At 41.0% G+C, this 25,041-nt stretch overlaps 1 protein-coding gene across 1 annotated transcript; it reads right to left on the bottom strand.

Moving 5' to 3' along the window:
• Positions 1-12,550: 12,550 nt before the first annotated feature.
• LOC131240436 (uncharacterized) lies at positions 12,551-24,685 on the bottom strand. The gene is made up of 2 exons (XM_058238664.1): positions 21,845-24,685; positions 12,551-13,222 (listed from the first exon to the last, which is right to left on the bottom strand). Exons 1-2 carry the CDS (start codon positions 23,438-23,440, stop codon positions 12,842-12,844), a joined length of 1,977 nt encoding a protein of 658 aa, XP_058094647.1. The 5' UTR covers positions 23,441-24,685; the 3' UTR covers positions 12,551-12,841.
• Between the last annotated feature and the right edge of the window lie 356 nt (positions 24,686-25,041).

The raw sequence follows: 25,041 nt of genomic DNA, 5'->3' as shown, positions 1-25,041 counted from the left end.
TACTAACCTCTCCCTTGAAAATATAGAGAAAATCCTTTGCTTACACCTTAGAATAACTTCCCAATATTCACCTTAACCCTAGAATAACCCTAGGGACCCCAATTTATAGTTTTGGCAACTTCCCTTTCGTACTCTTGCGAAAGGCGACACAATTTTTCACAGTCCGCATCAGATTCGGAAACGAATCTGCGTAACCACGACCGGTCGAGGAGACTGCACGATCGATCGAGTGGACCCCACAACCGGTCATGCATGGCCCATGACAGGTCGAGCACCTCGGACCCAAAAAACTAATGCTCGCTGGAGTTCGAGTCGTGCCAGTCCACGAGTGGTCACGACCGGTAGAGCAGGGGCCACGACCGGTCGTGAGCGGCCCTAGATGTGGCTCCACATCTCAACAATCTCCCACTTGGAGACACATCGCTATAAACCTTTATCTTCTTCATCTGAAGTACACCACCTCCCCGTCTTCAAGCCTGAAGACCAATCAAAGCTGAACAAGCTTCAACTTCTCTCGTGTGACCGCCTTGGTAAGCATATCTGCAGGATTCTCACTTATATGAATCTTCTCTAGAGCAATCGATCCATCTTCCAGTAACGAACGTATGAAGTGATATCTAATACAATATGCTTGGTCCTTGAATGAAAGGCTGAATTCTTAGCCAAGTGTATTGCACTCTGACTGTCACTGAACAGCTTGCAATATGCTTGCTTCTTACCCAACTCCTCTATAAAACCTTACACCCATACCATCTCCTTGCATACTTCTGTAGCCGCAACATATTCTGCTTGCATCGTACTGATAGATATTATCTTCTGTAACTGAGAGACCCAACTAACTGCAGCACTACCCAGAGTAAAGACATAACCTGTAGTGCTTCTTCTGCTATCGATATCTCCTGCCAAATCTGAATCCACATAGCCTTATAACTTGATTTCCGATCCACCATAACATAGCCCTACATCCTTAGTACCTACCAGGTATCTAAGGATCCACTTCACAGCTTCCCAATGTTCCTTCCCGAGGTTATTCATGAACTTGCTAACAACTCCCACTGCGTTAGCAATATCTGGCCTCATGCTCACCATAGCATATATGAGACTCCCAATAGCTGACACATATGAGACTTTAGCCATGTAATCTCGTTCCTATTGCGTCTTTGCACCTTGCTCCTTAGATAGCTTGAAGTGGTTAGCTAATGGAGTGTTAACCGGCTTAGCACTTCCCATATTAAATCGATCAAGTACCTTGGCTATGTACTCTACCTGTGATAAAATTAATTTCTTATTTTTTCTGTCACGCTTTATCCTCATACCTAGGATTTGTTTTGCAGCTCCTAAATCCTTCATGGCAAATTCTCTAGACAGTTGTCTTTTGAGATCTGAGATGTCCTTCATGCTTGATCCGGCCACAAGCATGTCATCAACGTACAGAAGAAAGATGATGTATGACATATCAAACTTTTTCAAATAGCAACAGTAGTCAGCATGACATCTCCTGTAACCGTTTCCCGACATGAAACTGTTGAATTTCTTATACCACTACCTCAGGGCCTGCTTCAGGCCATATATACTCTTCTTCAGTCTGCACACCTTGTTCTCCTTTCCTGGTGTCACGTATCATGTCGGTTGATGCATATATATCTCTTCTTGAAGGTCCACATGAAGAAATGCTATCTTAACATCTAGCTGCTCTAGATGTAAGTCTTCTGTAGCCACTATACTCAAGACCATGCGAATCGTAGACATTTTCACTACAGGTGAAAATATTTCAGTGAAATCGATACCTACCTTTTGTTGAAACCCTTTCACAACCAATCCAGCCTTGTACCATTTCGAACCATCATGCTCCTTCTTCAGTCTGTAAACTCACTTGTTATGAAGAGCTTTCTTACCCTTGAGTAGAGTGACTAGCTCCCATGTACGATTGAACTCAGAGAGTCCATCTCCTCATCCATGGCCTGCTCCCACTTAACCCGTGTATCTGACTGTAACACCTCTTCAAAACATTCTGGTTTACCATTATCTGTCAGCAGTAGATAATGTAAGGAGGGTGAGTAACGGACTGTGGATCTCCTCTCCCGAGTAGACCTCCTTACAACCGGTGAATGCGGCTCTGCCTCATAATGCTCTTATGCATGATCATCCTGTGGCACTGTATCACCCATGTCCTGTAAATCTTCCAAATCTACGAATTCTTTCTCCTCGACCTTATTTTCTTGCACAATGTTTTTATGCATCACTTTTTCATTGAAGACAACGTCCTTACTTCTGATGATTTTTCTGTTTTCTGTATCCCAAAACATGTAGCAAAAATCATGCTACCCGTAACCTATAAACGTGCACCTCCTGGACTTCGCATCTAGCTTGTGAACATATGAAGTGCAACCGAACACTCTGAGATATGTAAGGATCACTTCTTTCTCAGTTCACGTTTCTTCTGGTAGCCCACTATCCAATGGTGCTGAGGGACTTCTATTGATAAGATATGCAGTAGTATTCATAGCATCTGCCCAAAAGGTCTTGGGCAACCCTGCATGTAACATCATGCTCCTGGTGCGCTCCAGGATGGTCTTGTTAATGCGCTCAGCCACACTATTCTTATGCGGTGTCCCTGGAATTGTTTTCTGATGTTTGATTCCATTTGCTGTACAATACTCCTCAAACCTCTTATCACAGTACTCTCCCCCATTATCAGATCTGAGACATTTTACTGTTTTACATGTCTCATTTTCTACTATAACTTTTCACTTCTTAAATACATCAAATACATCAGATTTATACTTTAAGAAATAGACACACAGTTTTCTACTAACATCGTTAATAAAAGAAACAAAATAATATGAGTCACCAAGAGATAATACCTGTGTCGGTCCCCACACATCAGTGTGTACAAGCTCCAACAGATGCGTCTTTGGAGCGCGTCCCATCTTCTTGAAACTTACTATTTTCTGCTTACCATACACGCAGTCCTCGCAGAATTCCAAGTCAATAGACTTCAGCCATGGTAGCTTCCCTTTTGACAATAGCTTTTTCATCCCTTTCTCACTCATTGTCCCAACTTCTAATGTCATAACTGCCCATTCACTCCAGTTGATGCGACTGTGAGTAAATTATACGATCCTAAAGTCACGTACAAAGTACCTTCTTTTTTGCCTCGAGATATCACCATAACACCTTTTGTGATTTTTTAGGAATCACTGGTGAATGTCGTCACATAACCGGTATCGGCCAACTGCCCTACTGAGATCAGATTCTTTCTCAAACTCGGTACATGTCTAACATCCTTCAATTTCAACGTTGTTCTGTCTTTCCAATTTATATGAAGGTCTCCCTTTCCAACAATACTGCACGGCTCATCATCACCCAGGTAGACTCTCCCAAAGTCACCTGACACATAATCACACAGAACTTCCCTACATGAGGTTGCATGAAACGAAGCACCCAAGTCTATAACCCAAGACTCATTCCTCGCATCAAGAGACAGGATCAACGCCTCTGTGTCGCTCTCCTCAGATAGATTCACTGAATCCTTCCCGCCTTGAGAGCTTCCTTCTTGTTTCTTGAGCGCCCTGTAATCACGTTTCATATGCCCTTTCTTGCCGTAATGCCAACACTCGTCTTTGTCTTTCGGTCCCTTGAACTTCTTTCTCGACTTAGAACACCCGTGTTTATTGCCTCCTTTGTTCAGTGATCTTACTCTTCCTTCAACGTGTAGAGTATTCCCTGAAACTCCTGATACCTTTCTTCTATTCTTTGATGAGAATTAGATCAATCACATCATCAAATTTCAGCTTTGTCGACCCTGAGGAATTGCTCACAGCAATCACCAAACCATCCCAACTGTCTGGCAAACTGGATAAGATCAATAACGCCCTCACCTCATCCTCAAAAATAATGCCAATGGATTCCAACTAGCTCGTGACTGTATTGAACTCGTTTAGATGTTTAGCCATGCTTCCACCATCTGACATCTTCATGTTGAATAGCTGTTTCATAAGATGAACCTTGTTGGACGCAGAAGGTTTTTCATACATGGTGGCTAGGGCTTCCATTAATTTTTTTGTAGTTTTCACCTTGGATATGTTGAAGGCGACACTCTTAGACAAAGAGAGTCAGATCGTTCCTAAAGTCTTCCTATCCAGTAAAAAACATTCATCATCTGTCATCTTTTCTGGTTTCTTCTCTTTTCCTCTTAGAGGAATATAGAGGTCCTTCTGATACAGATAATTCTCCATCTGCATCTTCCAGAAGGCAAAGTTTGAACCATCAAACTTCTCAATTCTAGTTTTCCCTTCTTCCGTCATCGCTCTCAATAGAACTAAACCAAGCTCTGATACCAGTTGTTGCACAGCACGCCAATAACGCAGTGAACCGAGATCCAATCTCAAGTCTCACCCACAAACGATAAACAAAAAGAAATATAAAATAGAAACAGATCAAAGCAATCCAAACAAACCACAAGATAAGATATACGTGGAAAAATCTCAAACTAGGGTAAAAATCCTACGGATGTAAACTTCCACTATGAAGAATAACGAAGATTACAAGGCAATATACTAACCTCTCCCTTGGAAATACAGAGAAAACCCTTTGTCCACACCTTAGAATAACTCCCCAATATTCACCTTAACCCTAGAATAGCCCTAGGGACCCCAATTTATAGTTTTGGCAACTTTCCTTTCGCACCCTTGCGAAAGGTGACATAATTTTCTGCAGTCCGTAGAAGATTCGGAAACGAATCTGCGTAACCACGACCGGTCGAGCAGACCCTACGACCAGTCGTGCATGGCCCACGACCGATTAAGCACCTCGGACCCAAAAAACTGATGCTCGCTGGAGTTCGAGTCGTGCTAGTCCACGACTGGTCACGACAGGTTGAGCGGGCTCCACAACCGGTCGTGAGCAGCCCTAGATGTGGCTCCACTTCTCGACAGGAAGTACCTAAATGCCTCTTCTAAAGGCAATTTTCTTACTCTTCAAGTCAAAAAATAAAATAAAAATAAATCTCAATTATGGCACTAAAATGCCCATCCTTAGGGCATTTTTTTTTTTTTTTGGAAGTTAAAGATCCTATTAAGGGTACTAAAGGCCTTTCTTTAAGACATTTTTCTAACTTTATAAGGTAAAATTTTCAAAGAAGGCATTAAAATACCTATCAATGAGACATTTTGTTCACTTTTCAAGTAAAAAATCCAAGTAAAGGTACCTAAATATCCTTAAGGCACTCCTTTTTAGTACTTTTTAAGTTAAAAATCTCAATGAAGGCACTAAAATGCCTATCCTTGATTTTTTTTTTTTGTTCAAATTAATAATCTTAGAAAAGACACCTAATTCCTATTCTTGAGGTATGTTTTTCTAGTTTTGAAGTAAAAAAACCTTAGTAGCAGCATCTAAATACCTATCATTGAGGTATTTTTCATACTTTATTAAGTGGTAAATGTCTTTCCTCAAGGCATTTGGCTACTTTTCAAGGTAATTTTTCTTATATATAAATGCACCTAAATGCTTTCCTCAAGGCATTCAAGCTAAGAATCTCATTAATAACACCTAAATGCCAATCCTTGGAATATTTTACTCATTTCTAAGGCTAAAAATCTTGTTTATCTACCTTAGTTTTTTTTTTTTTTTTTTTTTTTTTCACTTTTCAAGTTAAAAATATCATTAAAGGCACTTAATATTTATCACTGTAGCATTGTGTGCACTTTTAAAACTAAATGTTTTTGGTTAAGGCATATAGTCTATCCTTAAGGCATTTTATCTAGTGCATTTGGTAGGATTTGGATTTGAGTGTAATCCAAATCCCCTCTTCCTATGCTTTTTTAAAATTCAACAAAAATGTTGAGATTTAGATGCATTCTTAAGACATTTAACCGCTTTTCATATTAAAAAATCTAGTTAAACCAAAAGGTACCAAAATGCCTATCAAGTGTTTCTTTGCATCAATGGCCAACTATATGAAGCAGAACATGTGAACCATTCATCAGGCAGAACCCACCACCAAAGCACAAGACCAGCAAATAGTAGCATAGGCCAGGTTTTTGCAATAAATAATGTGTAGAAAAAACTAGCAAGCCTTTTTCTCTCCTCTTCCACCCATTTGTTGTTTCTGTGCATACGTGCCAAATTATTGTCGTAGATCTTAGCCATCCATCTGCAGTCCACGAATAAAAAAGTTACGGTACCACCAGTGAGGAGGCTCTTAAGCCATGGTCCATCCAGTGAGGATGTTGTTGGAGGACCGCAGAAGCACACATAGATGAATCAAATGAAGTAATCCAATCGCACCAATCAAGTACAATGCAAACACATCGGTTTTTACGTGGAAAAAATCCTTTGGAAAAGAACCATAGTACAAAGCGGCGGATAATCACTATGAAAACAGAAATTGCAGGAGTGTTTAGAGAATACTCAATTCGAATAAGCCTTGAATCACCCCAAGCTACACCCTTTAAACCTTAAGAATGAATTGAAAAAAGCTCTATATACTCCTAATTTCGATTTCCACCCATATTTATAGCCATGGGAAGAATCCTAAACAAAATCAAAAATAAATTCTGCGGATATGCAGATCTGCGTAAAATCTACGCAATACATTTTATGGGACCTTTGATGGATCTCAATGACATCGAACAAGCACCAAAATAGTCCAGAGACAAAATATGGAAATTTGATTTTTCTCGATTGCACTTTGATGGGTCTCGATGGCATCAAACTTAAGTTTCGATAGCATCGAAACTAATCTCGATGGCATCGAATAAGTACTCAAATAGTCCAATAACCAACTGAAGAAATTCCAAATTTCTTCGATGGGATCGAGCTGTTCAATGGCATTGAACAGTGCTCGATGTCATCAACTAGTCTGTTGATGGCATCAATAGACCCTGTTGCTGAATTGATTTAAGACATCCAACAACAGATGCAATACAGGTCTAGATTACTGAACTATGGGCCCCACTGGTCAGAATCTAACACAACTAGTGCAGATCCTCTTATCTTTTTTATCTTTGGTAATGATGATTCACACTTCATATGCATTCATTGGAAGGTGTAGAAGTGGGGCATATACAGGTCGAATTGGACCGTAGAATAAGCACCAGTGAGGGTCAAAATGGAAAGTAGTGGATATTCCAATATCTTGGTCCATGTATATGAACAATCACATCCCAACCATAAAGAAGCTTGAAGAGGTCCAACCAGAAGGAACTAGAGCTTCTTCTTTGTTTCAATAACCACCCAATTCATCTGGTGCAGCTACTCATACTCATTGTACAGTCCAACATTCAGCCCCATCTAAAATTAAAATCATGCCTAAAACAACCAACTGCATGTGGTGAGGCCCTCTTGAGTTTTGGATGGGGCTGATTTTTGGATTGTTTGTTCATACAAATGAGGGACATTGTTTGATCGGATCGGATGGAATACAGACATTATGGTGGACTAATACACAAACCAATGAAAAAGATTTTCTCTAGTGTTGCTTGTGATGTTGTTATGCCCTGAAATTCGAATACAGAGTGTGCACCCTCAGACCCGAGTTTCGAGTCGTAACTCATTGTAGACACCCCACCCAGGCTAGTAGCTTGATAAGGCATGAGCGATCCTTAGGAACTGAACCTAAACCCCACCCAAACCTTAGCCAAACCAAACCTAGGTTACCAAAAGGGCTCAAAAGCTCAAAAAGTCCAAAAGCCTAAAAGCCCATACCTAAGGCATAAAATAAAGCCCATAAGCCGAAGTTCAGAGTCAATGGGCGCTGGACAGTAGTCGGACTACCTTCGGCGGTAATCCGATTACCGCCCTCTCTTAACAAATGTGCTCTATGAGCACATAGTTGTTCCCCCTCTCAAAGTGAACTCTTCCATACAATTGACCCTGAAACCAACCTTATTTACCATCTTACCAAGCTTAAAAGCCTATAAGGGAATGCCATTTGGCATTACCCTTCTCTCAACCAATCACAAGCTGCCACATCACCATTCACCCTCTAAGGTCCTTAGAATTACCAAAATGTCATCCCAAAAGGCTATAATTAGCATTCACCTCTCTTCATTTCAATGAGGAAGAGAAGAGGAAGAACTCAATACCAAGAATTATCAACTAAAAGGAGAGAGAGAGAGAGAGAGAGAGAGTGTAAGTGAGTGAGAGTGAGAGGGAGTGCTTGAGTTCTCAAGCTCCCATCTTTTTATCCCCCCTCTAGCCTTCTTCAGCCATCTCTTAGCCTTACAATTCTACTTGGGTCAATCATTCTCAATCATGGTGCATCCAAGCCATTTCAAGTGCAAGCCTAAGGTCATACAATCATCATTAACATTCACACCCCTTATCGCATCATTACTTCCTCTCTCAACCCCCCTGCTCCTCTAGACTGTCATTGAATGTATGCTCTGTAACTTGCCAGAACTATGGATCATGTCACATCATAAACTCATAGTAGCCTAGTCCATATTCCATCATCATCATCATCTGTTTAAAACTCCTTTAGACATTCTCTGGACGTATGCTCCGTGGCATGCCGAATTTTTGGACCTTGCCACATCAGATATTCAAGTCTGACGAGTCCATTTAATCTTATCATTCCATCCCTTAAGAATACTTTATCATACGAAGTAGAGACCGTACATCCGTACGGGCAAAGAGGGTGCTTAACACATTCCCTCTTTATAACCGAGGTTCCTTACTCAGAATCTCAAACTGCAGATCAGGAGTCAATTTAAAGCAAGAGGGTCTTTGGATTCTCTAGCTTTACGTATTCTGCGGGTTCTAGCCGACTGCAGGATTCTGAGTTAAGTGGCTAATGGCGACTCCAAGTCTATTGCATCGCCAATCCAAATCAACCAAATCACCCCTATTCAAGAAAAACAAACAACAAAATCAGCATGAGTGTCGATTTTCAGGGTTCACACACATAAACAAAGTGTACGAACTTCATTCCATTATATGATTATTTAGAAGCAAAAGTAGTATTTATTTTTAAATTTCAACGAGGTCCATTCACAAACATTCACACAAATGATTTAAGTAACAACATTCGTCCATTCTCAACATCCATTAACATTCAATTTGCATAAATTATATATCATTCATCAGTCAATACAACTTACTTACTACAGACGTAGAACAATTCAATTAAATAAAACCAATCAAATACTTAAAAATCCTATAACTAATACCACCATTCATCATATATAAATCAAATCATCATAACAAAGGAAGTTCTAATTAATTAATTAAGAACAGTCCAAATGTGGTCAATTCCTCTCCTGACGAATACGACCACATCTCACGTATGCCGTGTACCAGTTCAGTCACAACTTCTGGTTCATGCGTTAACTCATCAACCAATTGCTTATCTGTACAGTTTTTCCATCAATGAAAAGGTACGCTGGTCAGGTTTAATGAGAAAATCCAGCATGGTTCATAATCATAGTAATTAAAATAATACAAGCACTAAATGCAAAAAAAAAAAATATATGCACAATGATATGAACGTAAACTGTGTATGAATGCATCAGATGAGATGATCGTCCATCTGCTTGGGCGAAGGTCGTCAAGCCGTATCCACCCGTTGGGTAAGCTTCCATCTTTCAGTAGGCTTGTGCATAGCCTGCATCTGGTAACGAACTATCAGGATCAACATAAATAATCAGGATGGCCCACCGGATGATTGGACCATCCAGATTCTTAAGGTTTTGGCATATTTTGCCTCTACACATTGGATAATGGTGTGGATCTAGCCACATATACATTGATGGCTCATCTCGACTTTCTACGCTTAGTGATACCAATTAATTGTGCAAAAATCTAAGTTTTCCTTATTAAACATTTATAAATCTGACTAGTGTGGCTCATCTGATGGTCAGATTGATCTGAAAATCAAGACACTGTTTTCTTTTGGTGTTTATGATCAAATGATCCGTTCAGATTTATCTTAACACAATCAGATTACCATCGTTAAATTTATTTATAAAATATTACTGACTAGATCTGAAATCATAAAGTATTACTTTTTTTTAAAAAATTCTACACACCTATACAATGAGCGTGTGAATGATCCACACCATTCATTGTATAGATCGAGAAGAAATTAACAACATAATAAAAAATTAAAAAGATATAAGGGTTGAAACTTACTTGATCAAGCCCTCTTAAAATCTAATCTTCATTTTTCTTCAGGGCTTCATAATAAATTTGAAATTTCTTTTATGACATTTGATAAAAAATTATTATTACTACTTCAAAAATTGATCCTTAGACCTCTTTCTCAACTAAGAATGTCTCTACCAACTCAATTATTGACTTATTTTTATTTTTTTAATCTAAAAATAAAATATTTAAATATTTATTTTAATTTTTGTTAATGCACCAAAATTTAGGGTGGTTACAGATGTCGCCCACTTGAGTTGTGAATCGGGCTCATTTTCAGCCCCTCGACCCACCTGAGTTGTCAATCAGGCTCATTTTCAGCCCCCCCTGTGTAACATTAAGTGGAGCATAAAATAAAGTAGATTTTAGCCAAATGCTCAGTTTGCCAAAGTTACCACACCCCTACTTACACTGATACACATGCCTTTCGCAGAAGGGAGTTGCATTTATGAGAAGGGAAGTTATTTGATACTCGTGCAGCGGATGACTCTTGATACACGAATACTTACAAATGGTATACATGACATAAAATAATACAACTAAACAGACTTAAGTTGTAGGACCCACCAATTAAGTTACAGTATTTAAAAAAAAAAAAAAAAACCATGTCCTAGCCGTTGACCCATGTATACTTGTTTGTTGAAATAAAACAAATGGATACTCGTTGATTTTAACCGTTCAATAAATGTCCAACAACCTGACAGTCGGATAATCAAATAAGCATTTTTTTCCTGTTCATGATACATCTGACCCAGTAAACATAGTTTAACATAGTTTAGACAGTTTAATTTGGATTGCCCGTATGAAATTTATACATGTTTTAAGTGCCTGTGTATCATCCATCATTTTCTGGAAAGCATTTTGATTTCCCACTTTCCAAGGGCATGGCCTTCCCAAACGGCACAAAGCGGGTTTCCCGAGAAATTCTCTTTCCTTTCCACTGTTTCACCGAATCCAAATAGCCTCTAATCATTCAGCAAAACAAACACAATACCTTCTTCTTCTTTTTTCTTTTTTTTGGGTTAGCTTGTTAGTACACACCCATGTCAGTAGACACACTCCATGTTAGCCACCCCCGCTTGGTATCGATACCAAGACCTCAAGTGTTGAAACGAGGTATCTCCACTCAGTCTGCCAATTGAGCTACAACCACAATACCCTTGCGCTTTAATTAGAGGAAGGGGAAGGGGACCCCGTGGGTGATCCAGACCACTCATCTAATCGGCCCCCCACGGTGAATGTGGAATTCCCAGAAGAACCCTCTGACGCAACAATCCTACACTTGTTTATGGTGGCATGCAAATTGATGGTAAATAAAATACATCAACGGTCCACATTCAACCATTAAAAAAAACAAAAAAGAAAAAGAAAAAACCAACTCTATGATCTTTCAATCAAGGCGATTTTCAGGGAATCCACCAGACCCAATGGGCCAATCGATCCTGTGGATATCCTCGGCCTGTAATTTAATATCTTAGAAGGGACGAAATCGAATCTTCCACGCAGCCACTGGGGCAATCTTCGGTCGGATGGCATGCACCACTACAGATATGGCTGTATGGATGACTCACGGCAGAGAACTACATGAATCAGGCAATCCAGCCAGCCTGATCCGTAGCCTTCAACCTGAAAGTTAGAATCACCAATGAACCAAATCAACATAGAAAAGGCCCAGTGACTGGAACGGTCAGGATTGCCTCATCAATTGGGCCTTTTGTACTGTAGTATTTCCATCATAAGATCCGCTACATGTACGGTCCAGAAATCCACCTGAAGCTGTGAATGACGCTAAACCAAGATGGGACCTATACTATGAGACCGTCCGAGATATTGAAAAAAACAAGAAGAAAAGAGCAGAGAATTATTAGTTCCGGTTTAATACAGTTTCAGCTCAAAGAATGGAGTGAAAAAATGGGCCGTATTCTAATATCATTATTTGCTTCTTAATCCTTCATTTCAAGTAACCATTCAGTCAATTATATCAATGGATGGTGACAACCAATCTCTGATTTTTAAATCAGCATCAAAACGTTTTTTTTTTAATGTAAAAAAAAAAAAAATGTTTAATTCAGTGAGCCCAAAAGACGAGGCTTTTTTTTCCCCTCTTCTGAAATATAGTGTTTTAAACTATGAACCGATTAATTTTATTTTTTTTTCTACTTGAAAAAAATATGGAGTTGGTTTAGTTTTGCTAAATATGATCCTAACTGCAATCAGTAGGAAAATTATGGCAAGCAAAAGCAGAATCGGACCTTAAAAATGGTTAATAATCAGACCTTAAATCACCTACTTCTACCTGATTCCTGATTGAACATTATCTTCAACGTAACTGTAATTCGATTCCAATGAAAGTGTAAGTGAAAGAAAACTACAAAGAAAGGAAGAAGGGAAAGAACAAAACAGATGATCATGGACGTTGATACCACGCATAAATTAGCTACGAGAAATAGAACAAACAAATTACAAATAGAATGTGATTCCGTTCCTCTCTAACCTTACATCACATCAATACAGGAGGGGCACAAGCATTTCCTACTCTAAACAACAAACACCTGATATAATTTCAAATCTTTCTTCCACCAAACCCAAAAGAAAAAAGAAAAGAACAGTTGGGTTCTCAGGTCAAATACACTTACCTCTCTTCCTCTTAAAGAATTAAGAGGTAAATAATCAATAACACCCCAATTTCACGCCCCTACTCTTCCAAATCGTCACTCAGCTGTTGTTGCCCTTCCATGCTTCTGGCTGCCTGCTTCTTACCCTTCCTGTTCTTGGCCTTCTTGGCTTTCATCCTGCGCTTCTTTTCATTGGCATCGACCCATGTGTAGTCCGATGGTATGTGGAAAGGGTCGATCTCATCTTTCCAACTGCGGCTTTCACCGTCACTCGACTGCCCACGGCTCCCTCTCATCCATGAGATCCATGATGCAGATGATGCTTCTGATTCCTTGGCTTTGCTATCCTGGAAATGGGCAGGGCTGGAAAGAGGGGTTGCGAACTCCTCTACTGGCTGAAGCTCCTCGAATTTTGTGAAAGTGACAAGAACCCGTATTGTTGGGACAATAGGGATGGCAACCTGAAATGAGCACGTGAGAGGTAAAGGTCCAGTCCAAGGTTAATGGATGACTAAAAATTTCAAAGGGCATTTGCGCAAGAGCCTAGTAGATGTTCTCTGGGGCTACATGGCAACAAACCAGTGCAATATGATACTAAAGGGCAAGATCAGGAATCTGAAGTGTTTTTTTTTTAAAGTCTGCTATCATAATATCTAAATATGCGTACCAGTCAAGCAATGAACAATACTGGAAGTTGACAGTAGAAGCAAGGGCACAACCAAGATCATAAATGCGTCTGTAGCTATTGTTTTATCGTAGTTATTATTTTTGCAGAGCAATAGAACCTCACCTCAGTGTGTGTGTGTGTACACACTTATGGCAGATAACTACCACAAGAAGAACTCAGTTTTAATCAGGCATTTGGTGGACAGCGAATAGGGGTGGCAACCAGATATGTCTGGTCCAATTGGGGTCAGCCTGACCGGATCATTAATAGGGCCAAAAAGAAAGCCTCAGAGTCATCTGGCCTTCGAGTTCAGACCCAAGCCTGATCATAAACGAGCCAATTCGGCAGGCCTTAATAGAAAATTTTGCAAACATTTGGCACAGGCCCAACCACTTTATCAATAGGGCTTCAAATCCAGTCCCATATCTGACCCCAGGACTCTATTATAGGCCCAAGCCCAACCTGTACTGGACGGGGAACCAAAAACCTGACGGGCCATCCCAGCACTTTGCCACCTCTAACCATGAAAATAAACCTTAGCAGCATGTTTAGGGTAGTTTTACCATTACTCTTAGGGTAATGCATGATAATTATTTTTCAGGTGGTTAAGGCATTCTAAGATTAAAAAGAAAACGTTGGCTTGCTACTTCATGTGTTTCACAAACCCTAGGATCGTATCATTTGTTATTAGGTGATTGCCATCATCATCATCATCATCATCATCATTGTAGCCTTGTTCCAACTATTTGGGGTCAGCTTCTCATGCTTGCTTGCCAAAAAGTTCAACAACCGACTGCCTACTTGACATCAACCCTCCCCCAGCTTGGGATGAGCTGGTACATTGCTACTGGGCGGATTTAGGTCATTTCAACCATGTTGAATTAAGCTATCATGATTCATAATTCAATTCAATTGAGCGTCCACATTAAAGTGACTGTAGTAGATAAAGGTGAAATCAAGTGCTCCTTTGGGGCCAGTGGGTTCAATTTCCTTAAATAGAGCAGAGTTGCTAGCCATTAAAACAGGGTGAAGATTTTCTCTTCTCAGGGTGAGTGGACCATTGGCGGTAGAGGGCAATGGGTATGATTGAAACATATGCAAAAGAACTCCATGAAGGTCTTCTAGTGTTCTCCAGCAGTCAGTCCAAGAACATCCTCTATTGGGTCAAAAACGAACCTGATGAACTGTGGAGACTGGCTTTGGTCTTCAAAGATTGGGGATGCGGCATTGAGTTTAAACATTCAGTTTTCCTTTGTGGCTATGGCATCCAATGATCTCGTCAGCTAACTTGCCAAAATTGGTCTTCTGGGGCATAAAAGCACAGGAACTCAACAATTAGATAAAATAGGCGCTCTTTATTTCTGTTCATTTGTATGCAAGCATTTTTCACCTTGACTATCAGATAAGATGATGTGACCTTCACAATTGTTCACCTTGCAGGCTGAACATAGTTAGATGGAAGTCCAATGTTTTTAGTATTCATTGAAGGCAGATACTTGGCTGAGCATGATCCGTTGATCATTCATCTTTTCTTCTGACTCTCGCACTGCAGAACAAGATGGTGTCATCGAGCTTAAAATAAACACCTCCATTCTTGCCTAAACCATCAGCACTGTCGCTCGGTCCTAATCTCCATCAGTGTGGTCCTTTTGTAAATAAGTATAAGTTTCATAAAGGATGTTATAACCTGATATACATAAGCATTCAATAATTTGACTATGATGGTAATAACACTTTCACTTGGTTCTCAGTGCATCTAGGAGCTTCACGTTGAGATCATTGGCCAACATTTTGTCTACTTCAGATGCACCTGCCATGCTAACTGGCTGGGAGTGTTCGTCCAAAGCTCCTCCAAGAGTGATTGCATTCATGTGGCCAGTGGATCATCAATCATATCCTCACAGTGGACCACCTCCGTTGGAGGAGTATGGAGTTAGTCAAAGGTTGCCGCCTGCGTTTAAGAGAGATAGAAACCGTCAATCACCTTTTCCTCCATTGCTCTTTTGCATCTTCAATATGGAGTTGATTATTTCCTTCAATTCAGTGTCACATGGTCAATGCCCGAATTAATGCAGGGGCATTTTTACACCAAGCTCGAGTGGGGTGGCATGCAGGGGCACACTCGGGGTGGGCGGTCCGTGTGAGGCGAGTGGCTCGTATGAGGCGGAACCCATGTGATGTGGGGGGCCCACGAGGGGGGTTTGACTGAGGACCTAACCCATGGGATGTGGGGCCTAGGCTACGAGATAAAGGGATTGATTCGCCACACTCTATCAGTTCGAGCTTTTAAAGCAAGTGGTTACTTGTCCTGCATCAAAGTGGTATCAGAGCGGGAGGTCTCATGTTTGAGATTCCTCACCGGGGGGGAGGGGGGTCATTACTGAGGCTCATGTGAGGTGAAACCCATGTGATGTGGCGCCCACGAGGGGGGTTTGGCCAAGGACCTAACTCATGGGATGTGGGGCCTAGGCTATGAGATAAAAGGATTGATTTGCCACATTCTATCAGTTCAAGCTTTTAGAGCAAGTGGTTAGTTGTCCTGCATGGGTTTGGCCAATGACTTAACCCATGGGATATGGGACTTGGGCTATGAGATAAAGGGATTGATTCGCCACACTCTATCATTTCGAGCTTTTAGAACAAGTGGTTAGTTGTCCTGTTTCACAAATCCATCCAACAATTTTTTCTAGCATGGAAGCAACGACATATTTGTGAAAAGAAAATAATTGTTGTGGATATTTGTTTTATGGCCACTAGGGGGTATGGCATGCACAACGCATATAGAGAGAGCAAGGGACAGAAAAAGGAGAGGGGCAAAGCAAAAGGTGCATGCTAAGCATAGTGAGAGAAAGAGAGAATGGCATGAAATGGTTTCAATGCTTGGTGACCCACCCCCACCCTTTGCCGTGTTGCGTCCCACTCGAGTCTCCGATCTGCATCCAACAATTTTTTCTAGCATGGAAGCAGCGACATATTTGTGAAAAGAAAATAATTGTTGTGGATCTTTGTTTTATGGCCACTAGGGGGTATGGCATGCACAATGCACATGGAGAGAGCAGGGGAGAGAGAAAAAGAGGGGAGGGGCAAAGAAAAAGGTGCATGCTAAGCACAGAGAGAGAAAGAGAGAAGGGCAAAGAATTGTTTCAATGGTGGGCGACCCACCCCACCCTTTGCCATGATGTGTCGAGTCTCCGATTTACATCGTTTTGGGGCTAATGTCCTACTATTAGTCAAAAAAAGAGATGTATGGAGGGATGTCACAAGGTCATCTAGTGGGGCCCATAGAGCCTTTGTCGCATGGGTGGTTATGAGTTACTCACAAGAACGAATTAAAAGGAAAAAAATTGCCCTCAAGAAAACCCAAATCTTATGTCTCTTTGTATTACTATTGTAGAGGTAAAATTGGCCAAACACTGCTCATGGATAAAATCTAAGCTATTTTGTGGCCTTTTGCGAATGAAATATGAACCATAAGTTGGACACCAACCACATTTTCCAGTTTCCAAAATGCCCTTCCATGTCCTCTAAATATTCAAATTTCTCCATGCTAGATAAACTAACTTTGTTAAGTTGGCCAAATGCTACTCATATTATATATAGTAGGGATTGTATTTATACTAGTGTTGTCTAATGGCATAAGCGATCGTTTGCACCTCAAGGGGGGCCATGCGCATATGCAATCGCATAATTGCATATGCGATCACACAACCCTTAAAACTTAAAAAATGGAAAATGGAAAAAATATTATTAAAAAAATGATGTATAAATTCTTCCTGTGTGGGGAATTGTTTTTTTTTTTTTTTTTAGTTTTATTACTAATTTCATTAAAATTTTGTTATATTTATTACATATATTAGACTATTAGACCATAAAAAGTCAACTAACAAGTACTCAAATAAATGCATATACTAAAAAATCTGGAAAAAAAAAAAAAAAACAACATGGAAATTTTATGTTCAAAATGAGAGCCTTGTAACTTGAAAGAGTGAGAGCCTTGAAACTTTTAGGAGTGAGAGCCTTCTACTTGAGAGAGAGAGTTAACTAGTTAAGAGAGAATGGGAGTAGAGGGGGGGGTTGTTGGTAGCAGTGTTCGAAATATCGGTATCGCACAATGTATCGCACCCTTGGGATACAGATACGTATCGGTTATCACACGGGATATATCGTTTGTATCGCATAGTTTATCGCACTTTTTGGGAAACATGGGGAAACATTAGGAAAATGGTTGAATTTTTTAATGAAACTTTGGGGATTGTTAAAAAGGCCCTTAATACACACTTTTAATTCATAAAGTTTCAAAAAAGAAGTGTACATAACAGATTTCCTTTGTATAGGGTCCTAAGCTATGCGTTGTCCGATTGAACTAAGACAACTATATTCAGTATCAACCCCGTCCATCCATTTTTCCATATCATTTCAAGACATTATCCAAAAAATAAAACAGATCCAATAATTAGGTAGACCATACCATAGGAAACAATGGTGATTGACCATTAATGGGCCACAAAAGTTTTGGATCAAGCTAATAGTAGTTTTTTCTCTTCATTCAAACCATAAATTTATCTGGTAAAATGGATGGACGGAGTGGATAAAATACATGAATTATAGTGCGCCCATAAAGTTTACAAAGTACACTGCTGATTAGGGGATCCACTTCCCACCATACTAGGGTGGGGCGTTGATCGTATGCAAATTTCCTGCCATGTTCCTTCACTCAAAACTTAGGTGGGGCCCACTGTGATGTTTATAAGAAATCCACCTCGTCCATTCATTTTTTGAGATCATTTTAGCACTTGAGAGCAAACATGAACAGGATCCAAGACTACAGTGGGCCACACTAAAGGAAAAGGTGGGTAGGAAAATTCCTTACCGTTGAAACCTCCCTGGGTCGACAATGATGTTAACATGCCATCCATACCGTTCATAACGTTATTCCTACATGGATGAATTGAAAATACAAATATTAGTCTGATTCAAAACTTATGTGCCCCCACGAATATTTCAAGTGTGGATGTTCAATCCTCACATTTTTGGCACACTTGAGTATTAGATCCTACTCATTTTTTATTTAATGTCCTAAAATGATCTCACAAAACGGATGGATGGAGTGGATTCCTCATAAACATCAATGACAGGCCCCACTAAGGTTTCAAGAGCAGGAAGGCTTTGGCAGGAAATCCTAGTACTCTGTCGACACTCCTTGGCGCAAGTTGTACAAATATTTCAAAGTTACATGGCCCCACAATAATGTATTTATTATATCTACACCGTTCATGCATTTGGAGAGATCATTTTAGATCATGAACCCAAAAATGAGTCATATCCAAAGCTCAAGTGGACCACACCGCAAATAGTAGTGGGGGACTGATTCTCACCATTAATATATTCGAAGGGCCCACCATAATGTTTATTTTCCATCCAATCTGTTAATTAGGTGACATGGACCTGGATGAAGAGGAAAAATAAATATCATATTATCCAAAACTTCCGTGACCACCAAAAGGGTTTCAATCGTAGACGTTCAATCTACCACTGCTGTTTGCATTGTGGTCCAATTGATCTTTGGATCTGTCTTATTTTTTGGCTCAAGCCTTAAGAAGAGCTCGCCAAATGGACGAACGGTCTGGATATAATACATAGCTTATGATGGGACCCAAAGAACTTGGTGACGTCAACACACAGCTTGGTGGTGTGCGTGGTAGTGGATTTTGATTTAAAAAAAAAAGGGTGGGGTTGCGGATTGGCTACTGACGGGTTGAGTAGCTACTAAATCTACGTTACCAAGTTCCGTGGGCCCCACCATGATGTATGTTTTGTATCCACACCGTCCATCCATTTGGAGAGAACATTTTATGCCATGAACCTAAGAATGACTAAGATTCAAAGCTCCAATGGACCCCACCACAGAAAGCGGTAGAGATAGTGACGCCCACCATTAAAAATTTCTGAGGGCCACAAAAGTTTTCGATTAAGCTGATATATATTTTTTCCCTTTTATAATATATTTTTTAACTTATTAACGGGTTAGATCTCAAATAAACATCACGGTGGACCTTAGGAAGGTTTCAACGGTGGATGTCACTTTCTCCACTGTTTTCTGTAGTGGGGTCCATTACAGAATTTTTTCCGCCTCGTTATTTGACTCATGTCCTAAAATGATATCTCCAAATGAATGGATCGTGTGGATATAACACATTCATCATAGTGGGACCCACGTAACTTGGTGACATTACTTCAGTAGCTATCTTGCGACTCAACCTGTCAGGAGCTAATCCGCGTCAAAAAAAAGGCTCGAACGACCTTTACGTTTTAAGCAGAGAGGGTTCCGGCTTCCGGAACCCTAAAATTTCTCCCAAATCGGCGAAGATGTCTCTGGATTTCTCTCCAAAATCGGAGATTTTATTTGTGGAAACCTAGGAATGATGCTTCAATTCGAATGGCCCGCCAAATGGAAGCTTCCGATCATGGCGATCTCTTCTACAGGTACCGAAATCCACCCTCTAATTTTTTTTCCCAATTTTTTCGGATGATGATGTCCGATATCGTCAAAATATCGTGCGATATCGATGATATATCGGCCGATATCTAGATTTTGGGTTTTTTGGTATCTTCCGGGGGTTATCGCGAGTGTATCGTCTCGCAAGGGTGCGATAACGATAATATCGGCCGATAGTATCGATATTTCGAACACTGGTTGGTAGTGCCTATTTATATGCAGTGTGTGTATCGTTGGGCATTATACAGAGTATGCAATGGCATAATTGCACAATCATGGCTTATGCAATCACTTACTTCTTTGTGTGACTGCATAATGCCCAACGATACACACACTGCATATGCCACTATGGCATATGCGGTTCATGAACTCTAAATGGATATGCGATAACATATGACAGCACTGATCTATACTAGATATAACACAAGTCAATTTTGGATATTTTTGCCCTTGCAATTAGTCATGGGGAGGAAAAATCCTTCGGTTTTTTTTTTTCATTCATGTTGCCCTTCAACCCTTGGCACTTTTTTTCCGTTCGTGTTGCCCTTCAACCCTTGGCACTTCTGTCCTTTCAACTCCTTCATGGGAGTAGCCACCTACTTCTTCTCTTCTTTGCATGTAGCCCGCATGAAAGAAAAAGGAGGATACAAGTGTCCGTTTAGGTGACCAACAAGTGAGATGCAATTCCAAAAATGAGCAGTGACTTCAGAGATTCGTTGACAACTGGCTTTGTAGACACACATTTGTCGACATTCAATGAAACTGACAAACTAAGCTCAAATCAATAATGTGCCTTTCACAGTTATGCAGAGCCCATGTCTGGCCTGAGCTTCCAGGAAATCAAATTGGTGGATACAAGAACAAAATTAATGATACTTTTAGAATGAAAGAGAACTAAGAAAAAAAAATCCAAGATAAAGACAAATTATAAAAGCTGAGGCAAACTAGAGACAACCATATGGAAGAGCAGATTCCAAAGGAAAGAAAGACAAAGGGAGGAGAGAGGACCTAAATCAATGGAAATGTGGAAACAGAAAAGAAACTGAAAGAACAGGCAATAAGGTTCATAGTAAAAATCCATTCGGGGAGACGGTAGATGCTATTTGAGATGAATATAATCCTTTTCACCTTTTTTCTTATAAGAAGACCAGAGACAAACAGTGAGAAGTCTATAGAGAAGCCAGATGTATCAAAGAAAATGATTCAAGACTGTAACATCCTTGGATTCATTTGCTAGGACAGGTTATGTGGATGTCTTTCTTTCTTATTTTTTTAATTTATCTGTTGTATTAAGTGCATGTTAGACAACACAAATCAAAATGCAACTTCTGATATTGGCAGGTTGAATCCATTCAATCTCCTGTGGGAGGACAAATTCTCTTGTGACCCAAACATCAATGCCAAAGGACTTTTGGAATTATAACATTGCGAAATAAAAGGGAGAGACATGTGAACAACAACAAAAAAAAATTGACAAAAGCATCATGATATAACTTACAAGTGGGTCACAATAAGTTTTTTTCTTTCTTTCTTTCTATAATATGACTGTATATAAGCTAAAACGATGGAGTTCCTTTTTTTTTTTTCTTTACTCATACCTAACAAGAGTTAATGATTAGGCAACAAAATCACAAATGCTGAACATGGAATCCAGTAACAATGTATCACGAATATAAAAGACATCCTATGCAAATGAATTGACTAAATGTCAGCCTGCCAAGTTTGAACTGCATAACCCATACATGTATGCAAAAATGCAGTATCTCTGATTAATGTGTCAGGATTTTCCCTTAAGAACAGCTATGTAAAATGATCACATTAGAAGGAAAATATACAAGAAGAGAAAGAAAAGGCATTAAGCAACAATGAAGCAATAAAACAATCAAACGTGTAAGAGAAGAATGCATGTCCAGGATTTACCTTGACAGGAAATGTCCCATGAGGTAGTTTCGTCGTCAAAAGCTCCCTGAGTCTCCTGACAGCCTTAACCTTGTTTGCTAAGATGTCAAGTAAAGGCAAGAGCTCATCTGTTTTCAGTGGGAAGTCCGGTGTCAACCATAGAACAGGTCTCAAACCCTTCTTGTACTCGCTCTCATTCTTAGACTCAATACTGGCTCCCCCCTTCTTCTTCTTCTTACTGCCTTTCTCTTTCCCCCTTTTAATGTCCCCCAAATCCTCCCTTGCAAATTCAGACGATGATCTCTGATGATCAATGGATTTTTGATTGCTGCCTTCTGGGGCTAACTTGGAGAACTTCTTCAGAATCTTTGAGTCCTCAGTATCATCACCTCCACTCTTCGACCCCTTCTTATTCCAACCAAACCAGCTCTTCTTTTCCTTCAAAACACCATTCGACTCACTATTCTCATGTCCCATAGCACCATTTTCTTGGAATTCAATACCCCCATTTTCCTCATCATCACCATGACCATCTGAATTCCCCATCCTAAGTGCCGAATCCAATTGCGACCTCTCCTCGGCTGTCAAAACATCTTCATACTCCTCATCATGGTCCCCTCCATTCACGATCCTCTCATCATCCTCAGTGGCGAAAAGCTCCTCATCGGTCATTGCACCAGGAACCCTCCTAGACTTCACACTGACCATCACATGAAGCATATCATATACCTTTGCCTTCCAATTCCCAACCATTTCAGTCCTCTCCTGCCGCCGCCAATTCAAATGGGGGATAAGCTCGGCCTGGGTAACATCGATCCCAGGCCTATACATGTTAGTCTGAGACATCAAAGCAACTTCGTGAGCGACCTCAGCCTCCGTCGGTCGTGCACCAGCTCCTTCAAGGGCATTAGTGATCTCTTTCTCCTTATGTGCGAGAACAATCAAAGAGCCAGGAGTTAAAGATAAGTTACTGTCCTCTGAAGAGAAGCCATCACCAAGGAAGAGGAAGGTTTGGTCGGAGCGTTGGATGCGGAACCCATCGAAGCCCGCAAGGGTCATATCAGCACGGAGATTTGAGCCCCGCTTCCAGATGCGGTAGGTATCTGATGGGGCAATGCGGCCAATGAAGGGGATGACAGAGCTCTCGAAGTGGAAGGTGATCTCCATGTAGAAATCACGGATGCGGGAGGCAGAGGCAACGATGCGGGGGAGGCGGCGGCACCATTTTGCCCAGGCGAGCGGCTGGTAATGGCGGGCGATTATCATCGCAATAGAATCCTCACGGGAGCAGACAGCTTCCTGGAGGGCACTCCATCCATGCTCATTCTGGAGGCTCCAGTCGGCGCCAGCTGCCATGAGAATTTCAGCAGAGATGGGGTCACGGAGGCGCACAGCGAGATGAAGAGGGGTCTCACGGCCAGGAACGTCGCGGCGGTCGATGGTAGCAGAGACAGTATCAGCCTGGAGCTCAGCAGCAAGGGATTCGGATTCATTGGTAACCTCACCGGCCTTGGAGAGGCGGGGGAGAGAAGAGACGATGCGTCGGAGGGAAGCATAGTCGCGGCGGGCAACCGCCAAATGGACAGGGCTGTGGGAGTATTTGGAGAAATCTTCCATGGAATTTCCTTTTCCTTTTCTTTTTTCTTTTTAATATCCTTTACCAAAGCTGTAGCCTTTTCTCATTTCTTAGAGCTGAAAATCAGTAGAAAACTTCTATTTTACTCAATTAGAAGGTTTCTGCCACTTTCAGAAGCTTGGAATCAGAACATAAGTTTATCAATGCTGGAAGGGGGAAATCACCTGAAAGATGAAATCGAATCCTTCACCTTGGAACTTTCCCTGCTCTCCGGATTTCAGCCATTCCTGTTACTCAAGATCCAAACCCCACAATCTCTCCAAAATTCAAATCTTCCTTTCTCATCCTAGATCTCCCACCATTTTAACCATTTCAAATGCTCCAAATCAAGCACACCTGAAAACCTAAAAATCACCTCAAATTCCTTTTCTTCTTCTTCTTCTCAGCAATCTTCAGAGCTCAACTCTGCTCTTCCTCAAAATCACCTGAAAAGCCTGAACTCGATCTACTTATTATCTCTTGTCCGCTCGGATCTCGCCTCTGTCAGCAGCTTTCCAGCGACTTCCAAAGCTCACAACACCAAAACCATGAAAAATCACCTCAAACGCCTGAAAATCGATTTTCTTCCACTTCTCCCCTTCTCAGCTCAAAGCCTCCCTCTGTCAGAAGATCTTAAGCAATTTCCAAACCTCGAAAACCTAAAACCCTAAAAGAGCCCCGAATAAACCATCAATCGATCTCTTTCAACCAGTTCTTCCCTCTCAGCTCAGCTTCTTGCCTTCATCACCAGCTTCTCCGCACTTCCCACAGCCCGAACTCCAAACCCTAAAAAACCACCACAAAAACCTGGAACTCGTTCTTCTCCTTCCTTCTCAGCTCAGATCACTGCCTCGATCAACAGATTCCCAGCGATTTCAAGAGCTCGAGACCTAAAACCCTAAAAATCACCAGAAACGCCTGAAATAGGTCGTTATCGTCATCATCTTCTTCTGACAAGCAGTATTTATAAAGATCTTCCGACTTCTGGTCTCACCCTATCCCTTTCCTTAAACTCGTAGCGATTCCCGACGATTCCAATCCCTCTCACTCAACTCGTCGCCTTCTCCGACTTAGGATCGGCCCTCGATCTTTGCTCGCTCGGTTCCGCCATCAATGCGGGCAGAAAGAAAGGAAAAGACCAGACTCAACCGCGACTCGATCCCACCTCCTTCCCACCCTCTCTCTCTCTCTCTCTCTCTAGTTTCTGCTCAGAGATGTGGATCCACTTTTCTTTTTTTTAGAGAGAGATTTCTTAAATGCTCTTGCATTAGCACGAAATTACCATCGTACCATTCCTGTTACGCCGTGCTACGGTATCTCTTCCCCTCTCTTTTCTTTCGCTCACCTGTTCTGACTTCTGATTTGCCGTCCTTTCTCTACAGTGAATTAGAGGAGAAGTAACCTAAAGTACCCCTGTATTTTGGGGAAATGACTTTCTATGCCATTTCCCTTTTTGACGTTTTCACTCGGCTCGAGGGCATGCATGGTCTGCCCGGAATTTCATTTGTGCGAGTGAGACAACGTTCAATGGTCCAGATTCACGGCTGCCTTGACTCACGCGACTTGGCTGCGACCCCGAACCACTGATGTGGATGGATCTTGA

Source organism: Magnolia sinica, chromosome 3 (genome assembly GCF_029962835.1).
Source record: "Magnolia sinica isolate HGM2019 chromosome 3, MsV1, whole genome shotgun sequence".
In the NCBI taxonomy this organism is placed as follows: Eukaryota; Viridiplantae; Streptophyta; class Magnoliopsida; order Magnoliales; family Magnoliaceae; genus Magnolia; species Magnolia sinica.
Note: the sequence above shows the minus strand (reverse complement) of the source record. Positions and strands in the feature narration are given on the sequence as shown.